Below are 17,503 nucleotides of genomic sequence, written 5' to 3' on the forward strand. Positions count from 1 at the left end.
AAGCAGAATTTTGAACTAAACTCAGAAGGCGTGCAAAGTAACTTTTCTCTTCACAAAACTTTCAGCATGCTGAAAGCTCGGCTACAACAAAGACAAGCACTAGAAAATGCTGAATGTTTCCTCACTCTAGAAAGCAGCATCGTACCAGCTCAGAAAAACACCCCCGTTGCCCCCCCACGTCTCCAGAGTTGACTCCCCTGTACACAGTAAACCACTTCCATGATTTCTCTCAGCATGAATGCATGCACGAACAATGTAGTGACTAACAAGCAGTGCATCTAATTTTTCCCTCAGGAACAAGCCACACCACCACGTTGAACAAGCTTCTGCTATAAGTGGTATATATTGGGCTTTATGTGCTTTGCAGCGCGTCCATTAGATACTGACTCACTCCATTAGATACTGACTCATTTAAGTTTGACATTAAAACAAAAGAGCACATCAAAAGCATGTGGTGTGGCAGGTAAACCTGATGTGTCCTGCACACACTGTTTGAATGCTGTAACAGTATTGATAAGGACAAACACTCAATCAGTGCCTTGACAGCATTGATTTCTCGTAATAGAACTGAAACGTGGGAATCGTAATATACAGTGAACCTCGGTGATACAAATCTCACAGATTCGAGAAAAAAAACGTATCATGCGAAATTTTGCATCATTCAAACAAACAAAATTCGTATGCAGAAGCATGAAAAATTCATTCACACAGATCTTTTTACGACTGACGAGACTTATTCCCTGCTGTGCGGCCACAGCTCGCTACTCGTGGTGCGTACCGCGTAATTAGCGATCGCGATTTTGGCAATGTGCGGGCCGCACACCACCGCTCGCTATGTGTGGTGCGTACCGCGTAATTAGCGATCACGATTTTGGCAATGTGCGGGCCGCACACCACCGCTCGCTACGTGTGGTGCGTACTGCACGATTTGCGATCGCGACTTTGGCGATGTGCGGGCAGCACTTAGTGCTCGACGGTGCGGTTGTGGCTTGCGCGTTCGTATCATCCGTAGAGGCGAGAAAGAGAGACTTCCGAACATTCGAAATTCCGCACATCGCACACAATGCATTCTGGCCAGGGAATTTCACGAATTCGTATCATCAAGAAATTCGTATCAACCGGGTTCATATCACCGAGATTCTGCTGTATAAAAGAGGGACACGGCTTGTTACCCAGAGAACTAGCCCCAGAAAATCTGCATTTTCTCATAAATTAAGACTAACGCTTGTTAATTTGCCCCCATCAATTTGAAATTCCGGACAATTTCGATTTCTTCTGAATCCTCCCAAGTCAACTATCTTGAATTCTTTTAGAGCAATCTAACAACAAACCAGCCGAGCTTTCTGCATTACCACCTGTGGCAGCAAACGTTCAATTACAGTCGCCGACTGTTTCTTCGGACTCCAAAAATTCGGAGTTCAGACTGCTTCCAAGCACCACCGCTCTCCCCATAGATCGTAATGTATAACAACTGCCGAAATTTTGGACACCGTGCAACCTCTCGTTTGATTTTTCGGATACTCCTTGAGCCAACTCAATCGACAGCATTTGCCCTACCGACTCTGGTCGATGCATGATTCAACTCACTGAAGGCCATTTTTGTTTTGAACTGTGCCTTCTTGCTGCCCCACGAGGTGGCGCTACTGCAAACGCCCGCTCATCATCATTGTTTCTGCGTGTTCTGGCAGTGGCTACAGCAGTCGCGGTCTCAGCTTAGTCGCCTAAGCACATAAGTTAAGCCATGTAGGCAATCCAGCAGCCGATTACAGTCGCCGACCAATTTTTCGGACTCGAAGGGACCTGAAAATTGGTCCGAATAATCAAACAGTCCGAAAAATCTGTGAAGTACAAAAAGAATCACTTTATTACCTTGCAGCAAATTTCTCTTGCTGCTGACGATTTGTGCCTGTATTTATTTTCGCCAAAGTTGTGCTTTCCCTGTACACGCAGTAGGTCAAGGCGTTTAGTTGAATACTTCCGATGCTTCTTTGAGCGACCCAGCTCGCATGTTGTCCACAACCCGAGTGTGTACCACACCGCTCGTCAAACACACGCAAAGATAAGGCACTTTTCGTTCAAAGCGGTGGAACCACAAAACGGCGACCGGATGCAACTTCGTGAAGACAGAGCGTCACTTAGTTGATGCGGTCGGAAGAATCCAAGTGACGAAACGGCGAATGACGAACATACGAGACCCGCCGCGGTTGCTCAGTGGTTAGGGAGCTCGGGTACTGATCCGGAGTACAAGGGTTCGAACCAGACCGCAGTAGCCGTGTTTCGATGGAGGAAAAACGCAAAGGCGCCTGTGGGCTGTGCGGTGTCAGTGCACGTAAAGATCTCCTGGTGGTTGAAATTATTTCAGAGCCCTCCACTACGGCGGTCGGAAGAATCCAAGTGACGAAACGGCGAATGACGAACATACGAGACCCGCCGCGGTTGCTCAGTGGTTAGGGAGCTCGGGTACTGATCCGGAGTACAAGGGTTCGAACCAGACCGCAGTAGCCGTGTTTCGATGGAGGAAAAACGCAAAGGCGCCTGTGGGCTGTGCGGTGTCAGTGCACGTAAAGATCTCCTGGTGGTTGAAATTATTTCAGAGCCCTCCACTACGGCACCTCTTTCTAACTTTCTTCTCTCGGTCCCTCTTCTATCCCTTCGCGGTTCAGGTGTCCGCCGAGCCCCAACAACCAATTTTCAACGTGTGAGACAAGCGATAACAGCCCATGACAACGTTGGCGACAAAAGCAAGTTGACGGCGATGACAATACAACTGCCACCACGAAGTGTCAGAGATTGCAGGGACCTCTACTGGCAAAAATGAGGTACCGAAAGTATGGCAAGCCAATCCAACTGCAGAGTAAATCCACCTAAATCCAAGATGGTGCCTTTTGCACCGCGAAAAGCCGATAAGATGGCCGATTTGGGCTTGCTGGCGACTGAAATTAGTCCGAAAAATCGAACTTTCGAACTTTTAAAGTCCGAAATATCCATCGCGAATATGTATGCGCGCTTCTATGGGGTGACTGACGGTGCTTCATCAAAGTCCGAATTACCCGTCGGCTACTGTAGTTTCTTTCTTCGTGCACGACTCTACGAGTAGGCCGCGTTTTTAGTTTGTGCGACTGGTTTCCGCAGGTGTTTGCCCTGTGCGCTGTATTGAGGTTGCAGTGATCCAACTCAGCACACGGAAACATTGCGTCAAGTGGATGATGGCGCCGACAGCGCCCGCGCAGTCTGCACCGGGGAGTGCTGGCAAGCGTAGTAAATATACCACAATGACAATGGCGAAAAAGATCGCCATCGTTCAGCAAGTGCAGAGCCGCCGGTCTCAGAGCACAGTTGCCCAGGAATTTAATGTTTTGAAGCAGACGGTCTTGAATTACATGCGAGACAAGACGAAGATTCTTGGCGAAGCACCCAAGTCTTCTTCCAGCCTGGAAAGAAAAATTTTAGAGATGGCAGCCACCCAAAGCTCGAAGAAGCCGTCCACATGTGGTAGTGTGCTACGGCCGCGAAGCGTATTCCTGTATCTTGAGACCTTCTGAAGCAGAAGGCAAAGACGCTCGCTCTCCAGATCAACACTAAGGGATTCATGTTCAGTGACGGGTGGCTCCGCAATTTCAAGAAGAGATATGACGTAGCTTTCAAGAGGATGTGTGGCGAGAGTGGTGCCGTCACCGGACCCTTGTTGCAAATTATTGCTTTGACACTCTGGAGTCGCTGTTGTGCCAGTTTGTGCCAGATGATGTGTTCAACTGCGATGAAACAGCTCTCTTTTATAAGATACTGCCCGAAAGAACCCTTGCTTCGTCAAGAGCGCCTCACGATAATGGTAGGCAACAACATTTCAGGGAAGGAGAAGCTTCCGCTTCTTGTCATTCGAAAATCTAAAAGCCAGAGATGTTTCAAGGGAGTGAAGTCGCTGCCGGTGTGGTACGAGGCCAACACAAAAGCGTGAATCACACAGCAGCTCCTCAGCAACTACATTCGCAAACTCGACAGGAAAGTCAAGTTGCAAAACCAGAATGTACTGCTCTTTGAGGATAACTGCGGTGCACACGGTCACATCCATGATTTCGAGTCCATCCACTTGGAATTCCTGCCACCCAACAACAGAAGTGTCCTCCAGCCCATGGATCAGGCAGTTATAAAAAATCTGAAGGTCCTCTACAAAGCATGCCTCTTGAGCCGCACGATCCTGTGTGTCGACGCCGGCAAGCAGTACGCTGTTAGCCTTCTGTCGGCAATAAACATGCTTGCGAATGCCTGAAAGGCAGTCACTATACAGAAAGAACTGCTTTCAGCACGCTGGATTTGCTGTGACCAATGAAGCAGATCCCGTGGCAACCCAGGATCTGCCGCCGTGCTATGTGCTCCCTACTGATGCCGAAAGTGTTCTTCGAGACCTGCACACTGGTGGCATCGAGATTCTGGACGCCGTCTCGTTTGACAGCTTCTCAGATGCTGACAGTGCTGTGCTGACATGCGCAGAAGTTGACGACAACGAGACCATTCGTCAGGTTTCTGCTGTTCTACTGAACGATGACTCGGAGTCTGAGGATGATGCACCATGTGCGCTGCTGCCGTCGCACGTGGACCTTGTACGTAGTGACTGTCCTTTCAGCCGTCTATAGTGACCGAACGACCCTCTCAGAGATGCAGGCTGATCTGATTGCACGTAAACGGAGCAGCGTACAACAGCACATTCACGATTTCGTTAAGCCTACTGCTGGGCCCGAGTAAGTACGTGAAAATAAAGGGTTCCTTTTTTTTTTCTGAACCTGTTTTTTCGGACACCTGTTTATTTGGACTTTTATGCGGCCCCCGTGAGGTCCAAATAAATGGTCAGCGACTGTACTGTTAGGCATCTGTAAGTGCATGGTTTATCTAACCAGTGCCAAGTCTCCTTACGGAGCCAAGGCAAAGGCAAAACCAGCTGCCGAAGCAAGGTCACCACAATCATCAATTTCTGAACAACAATAATGCTCTAAAGTGTTCATGACAACTTGTTTAATTTGTGATCGTGACATGCTTTCACCGTTCCTGCCAATCTCTACAGTGCCCCGACCAAGACGCAGTTAAGCAGGCCAACCAAAGAGGCACAAACATATGTTGACTGTCAAGTAGCAGTAAGCATGACAGACCCTGATGTATGATGCAGCTAGTAAGGTGTCACATGGGCAGGACTGCGTTAGCTACGTTTCTGAAACACAGGAATTTAAGTAAAAGTCCCGCATGACAAAGAATTAACACTGAAATTGTTCACCCTAAAAGAGCACCAAAGAGCCCCTCAGTGTTTTAGAAAGATTCATGTTAACCGTTGCTGATACATGCATGCTGGTGAGTAAGTATTGTAAATTTAGGGGTGCGGTTGCAGGTGTTTGAGATGTCATAATAAAAATGATTTTAAAAAGGTGTGTTAAAAGATAGTTTCAAAAAGTTAGAAGAGAAAAGCACGCACGCATTCAGACATTTATGGAGTACAATACTGGCGAAATAAATAAATTTGATAGCTGTCCTTGGACACAGCCTAAAATTGATATTTGCAGCTTAACTTTGTGTCATTTACACGGTGCAGCATTAAATCTCAAAGGAGGTACCCTAGATGCACAGCAATTAAATTTCTAATCCAAGGTCACATTCCATAAACTTATGACAGCAGGCGTACATCAAAAAACACAGGTGCACTGCAGCAACTGACGTCAGTTTTGTTGTCTCCATTGCACGAGTATTTGGATAGGCCAGACAATTACTTCCAATCCTGAGATATCAAAATTAACAAGCTTTGAAACACACAGTGCAGTGCACACCAACCTTTTTGGATGCTGGTCTGGCCTGCTGCTGGTTCCCGTCGAAGAGGAACCGGTGGACCCTTTTGACAATGTTGCCTGCTTGGTACTGCTGATGGGGGCTCGTACCAGCGAATGCCCCGATCCACCCGACGTTCGGTTGCCCGGCAAACCTGCAAACGAGCAGTAAACCCCCTTTGTGGTACACAGCCAACACCTCAACATCCAGCTAAGGATTAGTGTGGTGAAATTACAAAAATTGGTTGCGAGCTGAATCTAATATTTTTGAACAGTGTCGAACATCAATGTAGCGATTTAAACTAAAAACGAATGCTTACCGTAAAACAGAGCTGTGAAAGAAAAAACAAAGAAACATATTGCAAACAAATATTGTTTTCACCCATCATCACAATTTACTTACTACACCAGTAACGACTATTTAGCATTACTAAATACGGGAGGGGAGGAATCGCGAAGTAGTGACCCCAATAAACTATTTTGTAGACTTAATACCTTTTTACAATTCTCTGGCTAAGTACTTGTGTAAGGGCAACACTTTTTTCCGCGGTTTTGATGAGGTGCGGCCGTAATGCGGGACTGACACTTTTTCCGTAAAAACTTATCAGTCTAGAGCAGAGCCCGACTATGCCTCCCGTTCTTATGCTGCGACACGCATTTTTATGACGAATTAGTTGCAGTCCCAGTGAATCCTTCAAGTATACATGTAAGGATGAAAGCACTCTTGCCCTATGAATGACATGAATTAACTGCATTGAGTAGAACAGGTTGCTAGATCAGTTTAACAGCAATCATCATGTTATTCTAAGTTAAGATCAAGATCCGCTGCAGATCTGGTGCTTCAGTGACAGTAATGATGTCCTAGTCAATGATTCGGAGTGGCACACCACACATGCGACTCGTGGCTGTCAGTGTAAGATGGCGTTTGTGTGGCCTACTTTTTCGTGCACTTCACTATCAAAGGAATTATACGTTCATTTCAATAAGAGATTATTTTGTGATGGCAAACCGGTAACAAGGTTAGACCTTTTACAGTAAACCGTGGCTAGACTCAAAGCACTTTTGCTGCAGCTTCGATGCGATGCATGCTAGGCCTAGCAACACTGGGGGAACGTTGTGCTATACAGTAGCCGACGGGCAATTCGGACTCCAATAATTTGGACTTGTAGGATATTTCGGACCTTGATGAGGCACCGTCAGTCACCCCATAGAAGCGCATACATATTCGCGACGGATATTTCGGACTTCAAAAGTCCAATTTTTCTGACTAATTTTAGTTGCCTTCGGGCCAAAATCGGCCATCTTATCGGCTTTTCGGCGGCACAAAAGGCGCCATCTTGGATTCAGGTGGATTTATGCTGCAGCTGGATTGCCTTGACATACTTTCGGTACCTAAATTGTTGCCAGTAGAGGTCCCTGCGATATCTGACACTTCGAGGTGGCAGCCGGATCGTCATCGCCATCAACTTGCTTTTGTCGCCGACGTTGTCGCGGGCAGTTATCGCTTGTCCCATACGTTGAAAATTGGTTGTTGGGGGAAGGAAATTGTGCAGGAGCTATCTCACATCTCAGTGGGAAGGGATAAAGGAGGGACTGAGAGAAGAAAGAAAGAAAGAGGTGCCGTAATGGAGGGCTCCGGAATAATTTCGACCACCTGGGGATCTTTAACGTGCACTGACATCGCACAGCGCACGGGCGCCTTTGTGTTTCGCCTCCATCGAAACGCGGCCACCGCGGTCGAGTTCCAACCTGGGTACACCGGATCAGTAGCCGAGCGCCCTAACCACTGAGCCACCGCGGCGGGTCTCATAAGTGCACTATTTCGTCACTTGGGTTTCTCTGACCGTGTCGACCGAGTGGCGCTCAGTCTTCACGAAGTTACATCCGTTTGCCATTTTGTGATTGCGTCCGGCGGTTCAGCTGCTTTGAACGAAAAGTGCCTTATCTTTGTGCGTGTTTGATGAGCGATGTAATGAACACTCGCGTTGTGGACAACATGGCCCCGATTGCATTGTGGCAAATGCAATGACATGCATAGTGTTGAGCTTCGTTTTCCAACCCGCAAGCACACAGCAGCTATGCTGCAGTGGCTCTCAATGGTTGTCAGAAACTGGTTTTATGCAAGGCCTAGCATTACCACGTCTGAGCTTTTGCCATGTGTACTGGCAATCGTTCTATGGTGGGAAAAGAAGTTACCACAGTTACTCGCGTCATTTAAACATTTTTTTTTTCCTAAAATCAGGGCTTCAAAAAGGGGCTGCACAAATTAGGCGGAGATTTGGCGAACATGTCCTAAGAAACTTTACAAAGGTCATAACGCTCAATTTATACGGTATATTGTTGCATATAAGTTGACTCCGCAACTCGCGCCCCTTGCTGGCCGAAAAGAAAGTTTGACATCAAATATATGTCGACGCATACCCCCCGCCCGCCCGCCCACTCCAGACGCACGTTATTAGTCTCCCATATGATGGCATGATGGCGGGCATGCAGCTCAAAGCAATAAACACTGAACGATACAATCGCAAAACCAGCAGTCAGGGGAAAATAAAGATACAAGGCAATAAACCGGCACACTGACATGTGGCCTGGCATGACCGGTGCCAAACAGAACAGCCAACAGTTCGGAAGTTTCGGATTCTGGCACTAGGCACGCTCCCGGGGGTTACTGGAAGTTTGCTCTTGCAGCCGTTCATACAGGAAAGCAACTGCCGGCGCAAGCAAGCCGGATAAACAGAGCGCAATAGACTTTTCTTTATTGGAACCAATTCACACGCGAATTACAAACTTTTTTTGACACCATTCACTCACCTTTGCAGCCGTGCCAATCTTTGCAAGCCCCCCCCTGCGTGCACCCGTGTGCATGCTGGTGCGCTTGCGCAGCAAGGAGCATAAAATATGCGAGTAAATGTTTTTGTTTACAAACCCGGGTAATAAATTAGGGACGTGCAAGTTACGCGAGTAAATGTGATAACCGACATGAGCAGTGCAAAATGCTGCTGCTTGGAAATGCCACATGTTTCGTCGCAAGTTTGACAAATAGGAAATTTTCAAATTTCCGAATGTTTACGGGGAGTGTCACATCACATATTTATACGCACATGTTTGCACATTAATTCCGATTCCGCAGGCAGTGAAAGCTGCACTAATGAAGGTGCAAATTGACGTCGGCAATAGTCTTTGGTGAAATCTAATGAGATATGGGCCTATGTGGATGCCAAAAAAAAAGGAAAAAGAAATCTGTTGCTTACACAAAATTAATTGAAGTGGAACCTCACTCTGAAAATTGTTCGTTATGGGATGGAAACTAACTGTACTGCCTTTTATGGTTTGCAAATGGGAATCGGAAATGCACAGTCTTCATTGTAGCGGGGTTTGACTGCTGAACGCAGCAATATAATCAATACAGGTCAACCTCAATTTGTCCTCAGCATCCCTAAAAGGTGCCGATCTGTTTGCCTAATGACTTCTTATGACCGCAATGAGTCAAAAGTATTACAGGAGCCCTCAAAGCAGTTTTGAGTCACAATGAGAAAATACGAGGACCCGACAAAAATAGCAAATAATAGCTATCTTATCCCCTTCAGTGCCTGACTGAAGGGGATAAGAGGCCTGGGAAAAACTCACTTTCACTGGGGCATCCATGCTTGTTGGCAGATGACACTGCCGCTGAGGAAGACGACGACTGGCCTCCAGCATGGTGTGATGATAACGGTGATGGTGCCGATGACACTGCGGCTGCTTCTGTCCCAGAGCTGGCTGAAGACGAAGGCGGGTGTGCAGACTTGCTGGCATTGAGCGCAGCCTCCTTGGTGGCACGATGCTCAGTAAGGAGTTCGTCAAAGGTCTTGCGCCTTCCCACCACAGCCCGGCGCATTGTCAGAGAGTGGGTCTGCAAAGAAACCATTTAGAGCTTGGAACTGCTGCTGCGAAAACAAGGGATTAAAAAAAAACAAGCAAACCAAGCAAAGAGAACTTTTCAATTACCACAAGAAAGAGAAAAAGGCATTATGGGGCCCATGGAAATTTGTTAACTTACACCTGTACCACAGACCCAAGTAAAAGGCATTATTTCCCTGTTACAGTAAAACACCAGCCATCCAGACATCAACGGACCAGAAAAAAACAGGCGTCAGAAGGTTGCATTATCAAATGGCACTAAAATAAATGCCAAAAACCATTCAAGACAATACAAGAGGTTATGCGCAGTGCGCACAATAGGATGGAAATCGTGTGCGCAACACACAAAAGCAACATCATGCAACGTTCGACACGCAGGCAATGCCACAGGGGAAAGAAAAAGCATAAAAGACAATGGAAGGGTAGAGTCAACAAAGCACACTGTGGACAAGCCTAGAAGCCATACCCCCAATGACAGTACTGACATTAATCTACACTCGTTTGCCTGAAAACGACCTATTGTCATACCTGCAACTCATAAAGGTCACAATGCACAGCAGAATCCACATGCACCGCCTGTGGCTCTAGAAAAAAATATTCCTGTCATTTTTTTATCAGGTAAGATATTCCCAGCAAGAAGATGGTAATCCAGCACCACCTTGACCCTTTAAAACAGACGTACCAGAGAGCAGTTTTTGTCTCTTGAATAAGAGGTCTCTTATATTAAAAGGTTCCAAGGTTCCATGTTTTTCATTATTTACTAGGGGTGTGCAAATATTCAATTTCGAATATTCAATCAAATAGTAAAGTACTGTACATATGCGTGTATAAGCTGCCCTTGTGTACAGCCCGCTCCCCCACTTTCGGCCGCAACAATTTTGGAAAAAAAAAAAACTAAAACGTGCCAAAAACGCACCTAGCGCTACAAGATAGTGCCAGTTAGTTTTTCCCACACCACATCCATTATCATCATCGTTGCGCAACATGTTTCCGCAGCTTTCTGTTTCCGGTTTTAGCCCATATTCTACCTAGCAATGAAGTTCTCCATTTATTGAATAAAGTGTTAGACATAATGCCAATTTATGATACATCTAATCTTTGTTTGTTTTTCCTAGTTTTCTCGAACACAAACATCTGCAAGTTTACAAGAACATCATCTCTGCGTCTAGAGCAGCTAGAGCAATAATTTTTTTGCAACATGATGCTAAATGAATAAAGCATGCAATGTTAGAAGATTTTTCAATTTATGCTCGCAAACTTTTTGTGCACTCTAATCTAGACTACTCGTTAACCAGTCCTATTAACACTGAACATTAATGCACAATAATTAAAATTGACTTAATCTGAAGAGCATTTCCTACAATGCATTCCTTGTACTTTATGCTATCTAGCCAGATGTTGTTAATAGTTTTGTGACCAGTGGCTTTTTTCCTATTGTGTCTGCAAACTAAGGCACGTAAATGTGTAACATCTAGAGAAATTACTGACATAATGAAAAAGTGATTACATATTTGAAATCAGCTAAGAAGCTAAACTGGACTGCACAGTTTCGTTACATTTCGCTCAATCAAAACAGAAATGGCTTGAACATCTACATCCCGCCCTAAGCTTGTCGTTTTCCCGTGTGGCACAGCTACATGTACTTCGTATATTTTGGAAAAGGTCTCAAGACAGCACCCACTTTGCAGGTGAGGGAACGTGTGCACGGCCTCCCACTGTCTCCAATCAGTACGCCGCAGTGCTTGTTTGGATCATATTCACGATCTGCAAAGGAAAGATGAAAAAAATACACGTTTACTTCTAGACTCCCCATCATCTCAAACAGCTGTACTGCACATTCTCCCATTTTACCAGAAAACTGTCGACTCGCAGCTTTCTACGACTATACACAGCATATTCTAAAAGAGCGCCAAATCACAGGGGTCCATAATAACTCTGGAATCTATCTGAAGACAGCTATATCGCTACAAAGGAAAGTTACACAGCTTTCTCAGATTGCTTGCAGCTGAAGTAAAGTGTCCTTGTCTGGTACTCAAACCTGAAACTGCTACCAGTCTCTGGCAGGTGCTATACAAACTAAGCTAACTAGAACGGCTGGCAGAAGACAACAATGTGTCTTGGGGAAATCCTTCCAAGGTTGAGCAGGTTTCAATCCGGGGTCAACTGTTGCTTAGCATGCACCTGAAAGCACCCACACGGCTAATAAAGTTTGTGTCATAGACAGCCATACAGTAGCAGTTCAGTGGTACTGAACACTTTTCACTCCCTCGATTGAAACCTATAACACCTGGGAGGATTTCTCTCAACAAACTGCAGTAAAATGGCACACACGCACCACTCAATCATTTTCTTCTTTCAGCGGGTGAACAGCACAACAGCAACAGTGCTTTTCAAAGCAAGTACCCACACACATATCACTGCGAAAGCAATGCAGCAGCCTTGCAAGCACATGACAAAGACTTTGTCACCAACTGCGTCGAGGAGGTTGTGCTCCGGAGGATCGGGGTCGGAGTTGCCCTCACTCCTGCCGTAACTCGGACGTGGCCTCAATTTTGCCACTTATATCCCCGCCTAGGATGTCCAGTCTGCAACTCACAAGACACTGAAGTCGACACTCACCACTTGTTGCGAGATTGCCTGGCACTGAAGCCAACTAGAATTCACTACCTGGCAGCAGCGGGTCTCCACCCAGACAACCCGTCCTCATATATTGATTGGACGCAGGGGCCACATCACCGCTCCCTCCTTGCCTTCATTAGATCGGCACATCTTTCCTGCTTTATTTAACATCCACCCACTATTTTCTTTTCTTTTCTTCCAAACTCCCCTTATGGCCAGAGGAAATAAACAACACTATAAAAAAAGAAAATATATATATATACTCGCGGCAAATAAGTTACGATTACACATGCATGCAAAGCGATTCTGCCTGAGGGACTACAAGAACACAACGAAATGCCTATCTGACAAGGATGCAACAATGATAACCAAGGAACGGAGCTTGAAACGCACCGCAAAGCCTTACACTTCTGCAGAAAACAAACAAAAAAAGCAAACACACAGAGACAGTGGTGATTACCACGATTTCAACATACTGCAGTCAGATTCACTAGCTCGTGTAAAAAAACGCACTAGATGAGAAAATGTACAAGCCAAATACAGCAAATGAGAAAATAGCAAATGGTTGTCTACCATATTTCATTTCCTACAAGCGCAACACACTTGTCTAGAATTTACAAAGCTTCTGCTTCTGTGGCTGCTGCAATTGTTTTGCGCGCACAGAACACACTAAATGCCCTGCGATGGCTTTTTCCGTGTCTGCCTGAGCAGCTGTCGGTGGAGCGGAGGCTGCACAGTGAGAAGGGAGCATGTGTGGAGTGGGTGAAGTTCCCGCACAAGTACGCTTCTATGCGGTTTACTATCGATGCTATCAATGTTGATAGCAGTCTGCATTGCATGGGTTTCTATGAGAGGTATAGTGGGACCAGCTAATAAAAACATAGCATCCAGGAAAACGAAGCGCCCAGGAACATAACAGCGCAGTTATACTGTCTCAGCATCAGATGAAACTCAAACAAGGCAAATGAAATGGGAACAGCAAAACGAGATCCTGACTGGCGGTGTTTGGATACTAGTGCAGTTAATTTACACTTCGAAGGTGTGAAAAGCCACTTGTTTGGAAATGTTAAACCGACCCTGCCGGTATTTCCCATCCAGTAGCTATGATTTTTGTGTTTTTGTGTTCATGTTGCAGTTCTGTTCGCATTTCATTTCACACCCCTGCTTTGCCTAGTATGAGTTAGGAAGGAGTGTTCTGCAAACACTACAAAATATGCCAGTAGACTATTACACTGCGCAAGAAGTAAGGCCTCCACGAATCCTCTCACAAAGGCCAGATACTGGTGAGTAGATAGAAAAAACTGTTTTCAAAATGTATTGGTGTGATGGATAAAGTACAGCTTCCACAAGATTTCCTTTCAACTTCATTCCACACCAAAGTTTTCTCAATCGCACTGCATCTGGAATGGCTTAATGAACCACAGCTCTCAATCTCTGCAATAAAAGCTGACTATAAAGGAGGATGACGGGCACAGAACTTGAAAATACCGCTGAGGTGAGACTTGTACTTGCCGATGAAATGGACTCGTTTGATCACAACGTAGTGGCAGCACAACAGCAGCAGGCATGCTCGCAAGGTAAACACTATAGACATCGAGAGGGCAGAACAATGAAACATATCCAATTTTCCAGACTAAAGACCCTGTTGCACTAGTATTGTGAAGTGAGTAGACATTAGCAAAGGTAGCCTTACATATAAAATTTTAGTTTCTCCTCGATTTAACAGTACAACAAAGATTATGAAACTTCTACTTTAGATAAATCCAGAGGTCCCTGTGAGAAAAATGTGAAACACATGAATGCGCCTTCCTTGACCACATTTCCTCATAGTACACACTTTTGCACTGCTTTCATACTGGCTTTGCATTATCAGCAACTGGCCCACTGTCCATTTGCATACACCTCCTAAGAACACACAGGCCCGCACCTTTGCAGGGCAGCAACTTCCTCTCTCGCTGCATCTTCTTTCCGAGAGAGGAACCAACCGCGGCTGTGGAACCACTGCTGGCAGAGGGAGCCGCCTTTCTGATGGGAGTGGGCATCACAGTTGTGGTAGTAGGCATCCCTGTCATTGACGCGCCAACAGCGCCTGTGTTTGCAGCAGTGATGTGATTGGCCGTCTGTCCTGGCCCCGGTCCTGAGAGGAGCCCCAGCCCTCCAGGTGTCAGAGGCGGTGGCTGCTGAGGCGAGGGCAGTTCTTTTTCATGCCCAGGCGAGCTGTTCCGTGCTGCCGCAGCTTCGGGTAGTCGTGGGAGGGGCATACGCTCAACTCGGACAACAGGAGCCAGGGTGTGGTTGTTGCGTTTCAGTCTGTCCATAGCAGCACTGCTGTGTCGCCCTATGGAATGCATACATGCACCTTGTTAGGAGACTGCACACACCAGAAGTTACCTGACAGGATATTGTAGCACACCAAAAGAGAGAGAGTAAGTAAAGGAAAGAAGAAAAATGCTAAAGCTGTGGCCAGGCAACGATGCACACACACTGATACGAGGAATGTTGTCACCGAGAGCAGCTGCACATGAAAACTCTGCAGCGAGCAGTTCGTACTGTACAAAAAAAAAAAATGCTTTGCACCGGCTGGCACTGTAACCTTTCTCTCCTCAAAGCAAAAAAAAGTTGGCCAGGTTTTATCAGATGTCGCAGCAGTACTATTTTTGCAACTCTTTTCTGATCTCATGCATGAAGAATATGATTGAACGCCTGCAACCAAAAGAAACAAGTCAGAAGATAAGAATGTCAAGAGCAGCGAAAAAAGCCAGGCTAGCAAGCATGCTCCTTCTATGGCTATCTATTCCAATGATTTGGTAATAGTAAGAAACGATGAAAAACAGCAATAAGACATCAGCTTCAAGTGACATGGAAGTGTATATAAAATTTATCGTTATAAAAGATCCCTAGTACTTTGAACTAAATAGTAGTAGAATTTGGTTTAGTTTACATGATGCTAGTTCTAGATAGCCTCATTGCCTGTAAATATGGCCCACATCACAAGAGTGCTCACACCTTAAAGACTAATTTGAAGCCACCAGCTAAAGATTTTTTACAACTTATGAAGAGATGTGGGTCTTAAAACTATTTTATTTTAATTTTTGGCACAGTCCTGATCACAAGTACCATGAAAGTGTTATTCTTATGTAGAATCCAAATATGAGATTAGATTTTGAATAGCTAAACAAGAATATGAGTTATAAAGAGTTTTTTGGTTTTGTTACAGCTCTTTGTTACAGGCCGTTAGCCAAAAAAAGTTCATAAATTATTATAAATATTCAAAGAACTGCATCACACAGACACACTTTGTGCATCTAAATTTTGGCTGCACCTTGAGTAAATTTTAAAAATTAAGTAAATTTTGGCTGAGCCTTAATAATAGCAGTTTACTAAATGCACAATTTTGGCTCAAAATACGAACTGAAAAATAAACAAACCAAAACTTCAAAGATTTGAGCAAGTGTAAATTTGTTTGACGGGCCTTTTTCCTCAATTAGAAACAGCTGCTGAAAAGGCAAGATCCACCTCTTTGATGTGATGCTGTTCAGTGGTAATTCCTTGCAGCTTTTTCTCGTTTCGTTGTTTTTGAACTATGAAGTAACTTTGCTCATGCATGGAAATAAGCTGAAAAGTAAAGTTAAGCAGCGTAGGCATCAATAAAATTAAGGTCTAATGAAAAAAAAAATTCATCTTCAAAGGTCACCTGATGAGTTTCCACTAACCAATTATGGCTTGCAAAGACAAGATTAAATTGTTTTCACTTCCATTTTTAATTCTGCAACACTCATGACAAAATGCCTGAACAGGTCAGAAACACCAAAACCAAACTGTTATATGCCTGTTTGCCACTGCGCTGCGTGCTGGAAACAATGTTTTGGGAGACTGCTTGCTATACCTCACTTGGCACGTTCACCGGAAAACATCTCCTTTTCTAGGTTTCTCACACAAAAAATTATGGCTAAAATCGGAAGACATGTTCCTTATTAGTTTATGAACCTTGCATAACCAAAATCCAGAAATCAGTACTTTTGATCAAAATCAAATATTTTTCGCCACATCTCCCGATAAGTCCTCTCATACCAGATGATAAACAAAATGGCATCTTATTACCAAGGTGATAACTTTCCAGATGGTATCTTGAGGTTGACAGTGCAGAACTGAAACCAAAACCGAGGATAGAAGCGCAAAGAGAACTGCTATCGTATAAAAAACTCGCATAACCCAAGAGCTCAGATTTGCAAACATTTATTGAACTGCCAGGACATAGAGCATTGAAAGAGAGTACCTCTGCTCAACCGCTGGTAAAATATGCAAATTGACATAAGCAGCAAACCAAACAGGTAGTCAATAGGCGAACAAACAGGCGGTTAAAGTAATAGTATCAGAGCTGTATTCTTGTTTCTCACTCACAGCGCTGACACAGTTCAGCAAATCTGGAATGTTCAGCACAAAATTCTCCAGTCCGCAAAGGACACATTTTTGCATGCCACTAAAATTCTTTCAGTAAATGCAATGCGCAGTGCACATTTTTTAAAAATATATACCACCATCACGACATACAATGACGCCATCATAGTGAATGTCATTTTCTGACTGCTACTGAAAGCAGTAATGAACTGGGAGTCCTTTTCCTCTTTTGTCATCCCTGGAAATAACACAGGCTTTGTCAGCGCTTTTTGCTTCAAGAATTATCAATCACTTGATGCTGTGCACATCTGCCTTTTAAACCCTGCTATTTTTCGCCGATACATTCAGCAGGACTCTTTCCTCAAACCACTCTTCCTACCTCGGTTTTGGGAAAATTATTATCATTCTGAGCAAGTTAATGAAGGTGGACCTCTTTGACATCATTGTGCAATTCAAACATTTTTCGCAACGGAGTACAAGTTTCAAATACAGAAATTCGTGTAAGAGCTATTTCCTTTTTCTTTATTTTAAATCAGCAAGCTGAACACATATGCTGCAGTTGCTACCAGTCAATGATCTCTACCCTTCAATACGGTTGCATTTACAAGGAAAAGGTTCACTTTAGTAAATGATCACTGACCTAATGTAGGGGCGTCACATGATAGAAAGCAAGTGATCTCGCAACTGCATTCCAGCGACTTCTCGTGAATTTCAGTCACATTCGTTATTCCACGGTGGTCTTTCAGACTGTAGACTGTGCAACTCACGATGGAGCTGCAGTA

The 17,503-nt window shown here is 44.8% G+C and overlaps 1 protein-coding gene across 1 annotated transcript in view; it reads right to left on the reverse strand.

Annotated features, from left to right (window-relative positions):
- LOC144098977 (uncharacterized) overlaps positions 1-17,503 on the reverse strand; it is a 41,879-nt gene that overhangs the window by 19,155 nt on the left and 5,221 nt on the right. The window contains 4 exon segments of the mRNA XM_077631965.1: positions 5,812-5,959; positions 9,432-9,696; positions 11,386-11,468; positions 14,251-14,661. Of these exon segments, the coding sequence (XP_077488091.1) occupies positions 5,812-5,959; positions 9,432-9,696; positions 11,386-11,468; positions 14,251-14,661 (907 nt within the window).

Source organism: Amblyomma americanum, chromosome 7 (genome assembly GCF_052857255.1).
Source record: "Amblyomma americanum isolate KBUSLIRL-KWMA chromosome 7, ASM5285725v1, whole genome shotgun sequence".
NCBI classification, from domain to species: domain Eukaryota; kingdom Metazoa; phylum Arthropoda; class Arachnida; order Ixodida; family Ixodidae; genus Amblyomma; species Amblyomma americanum.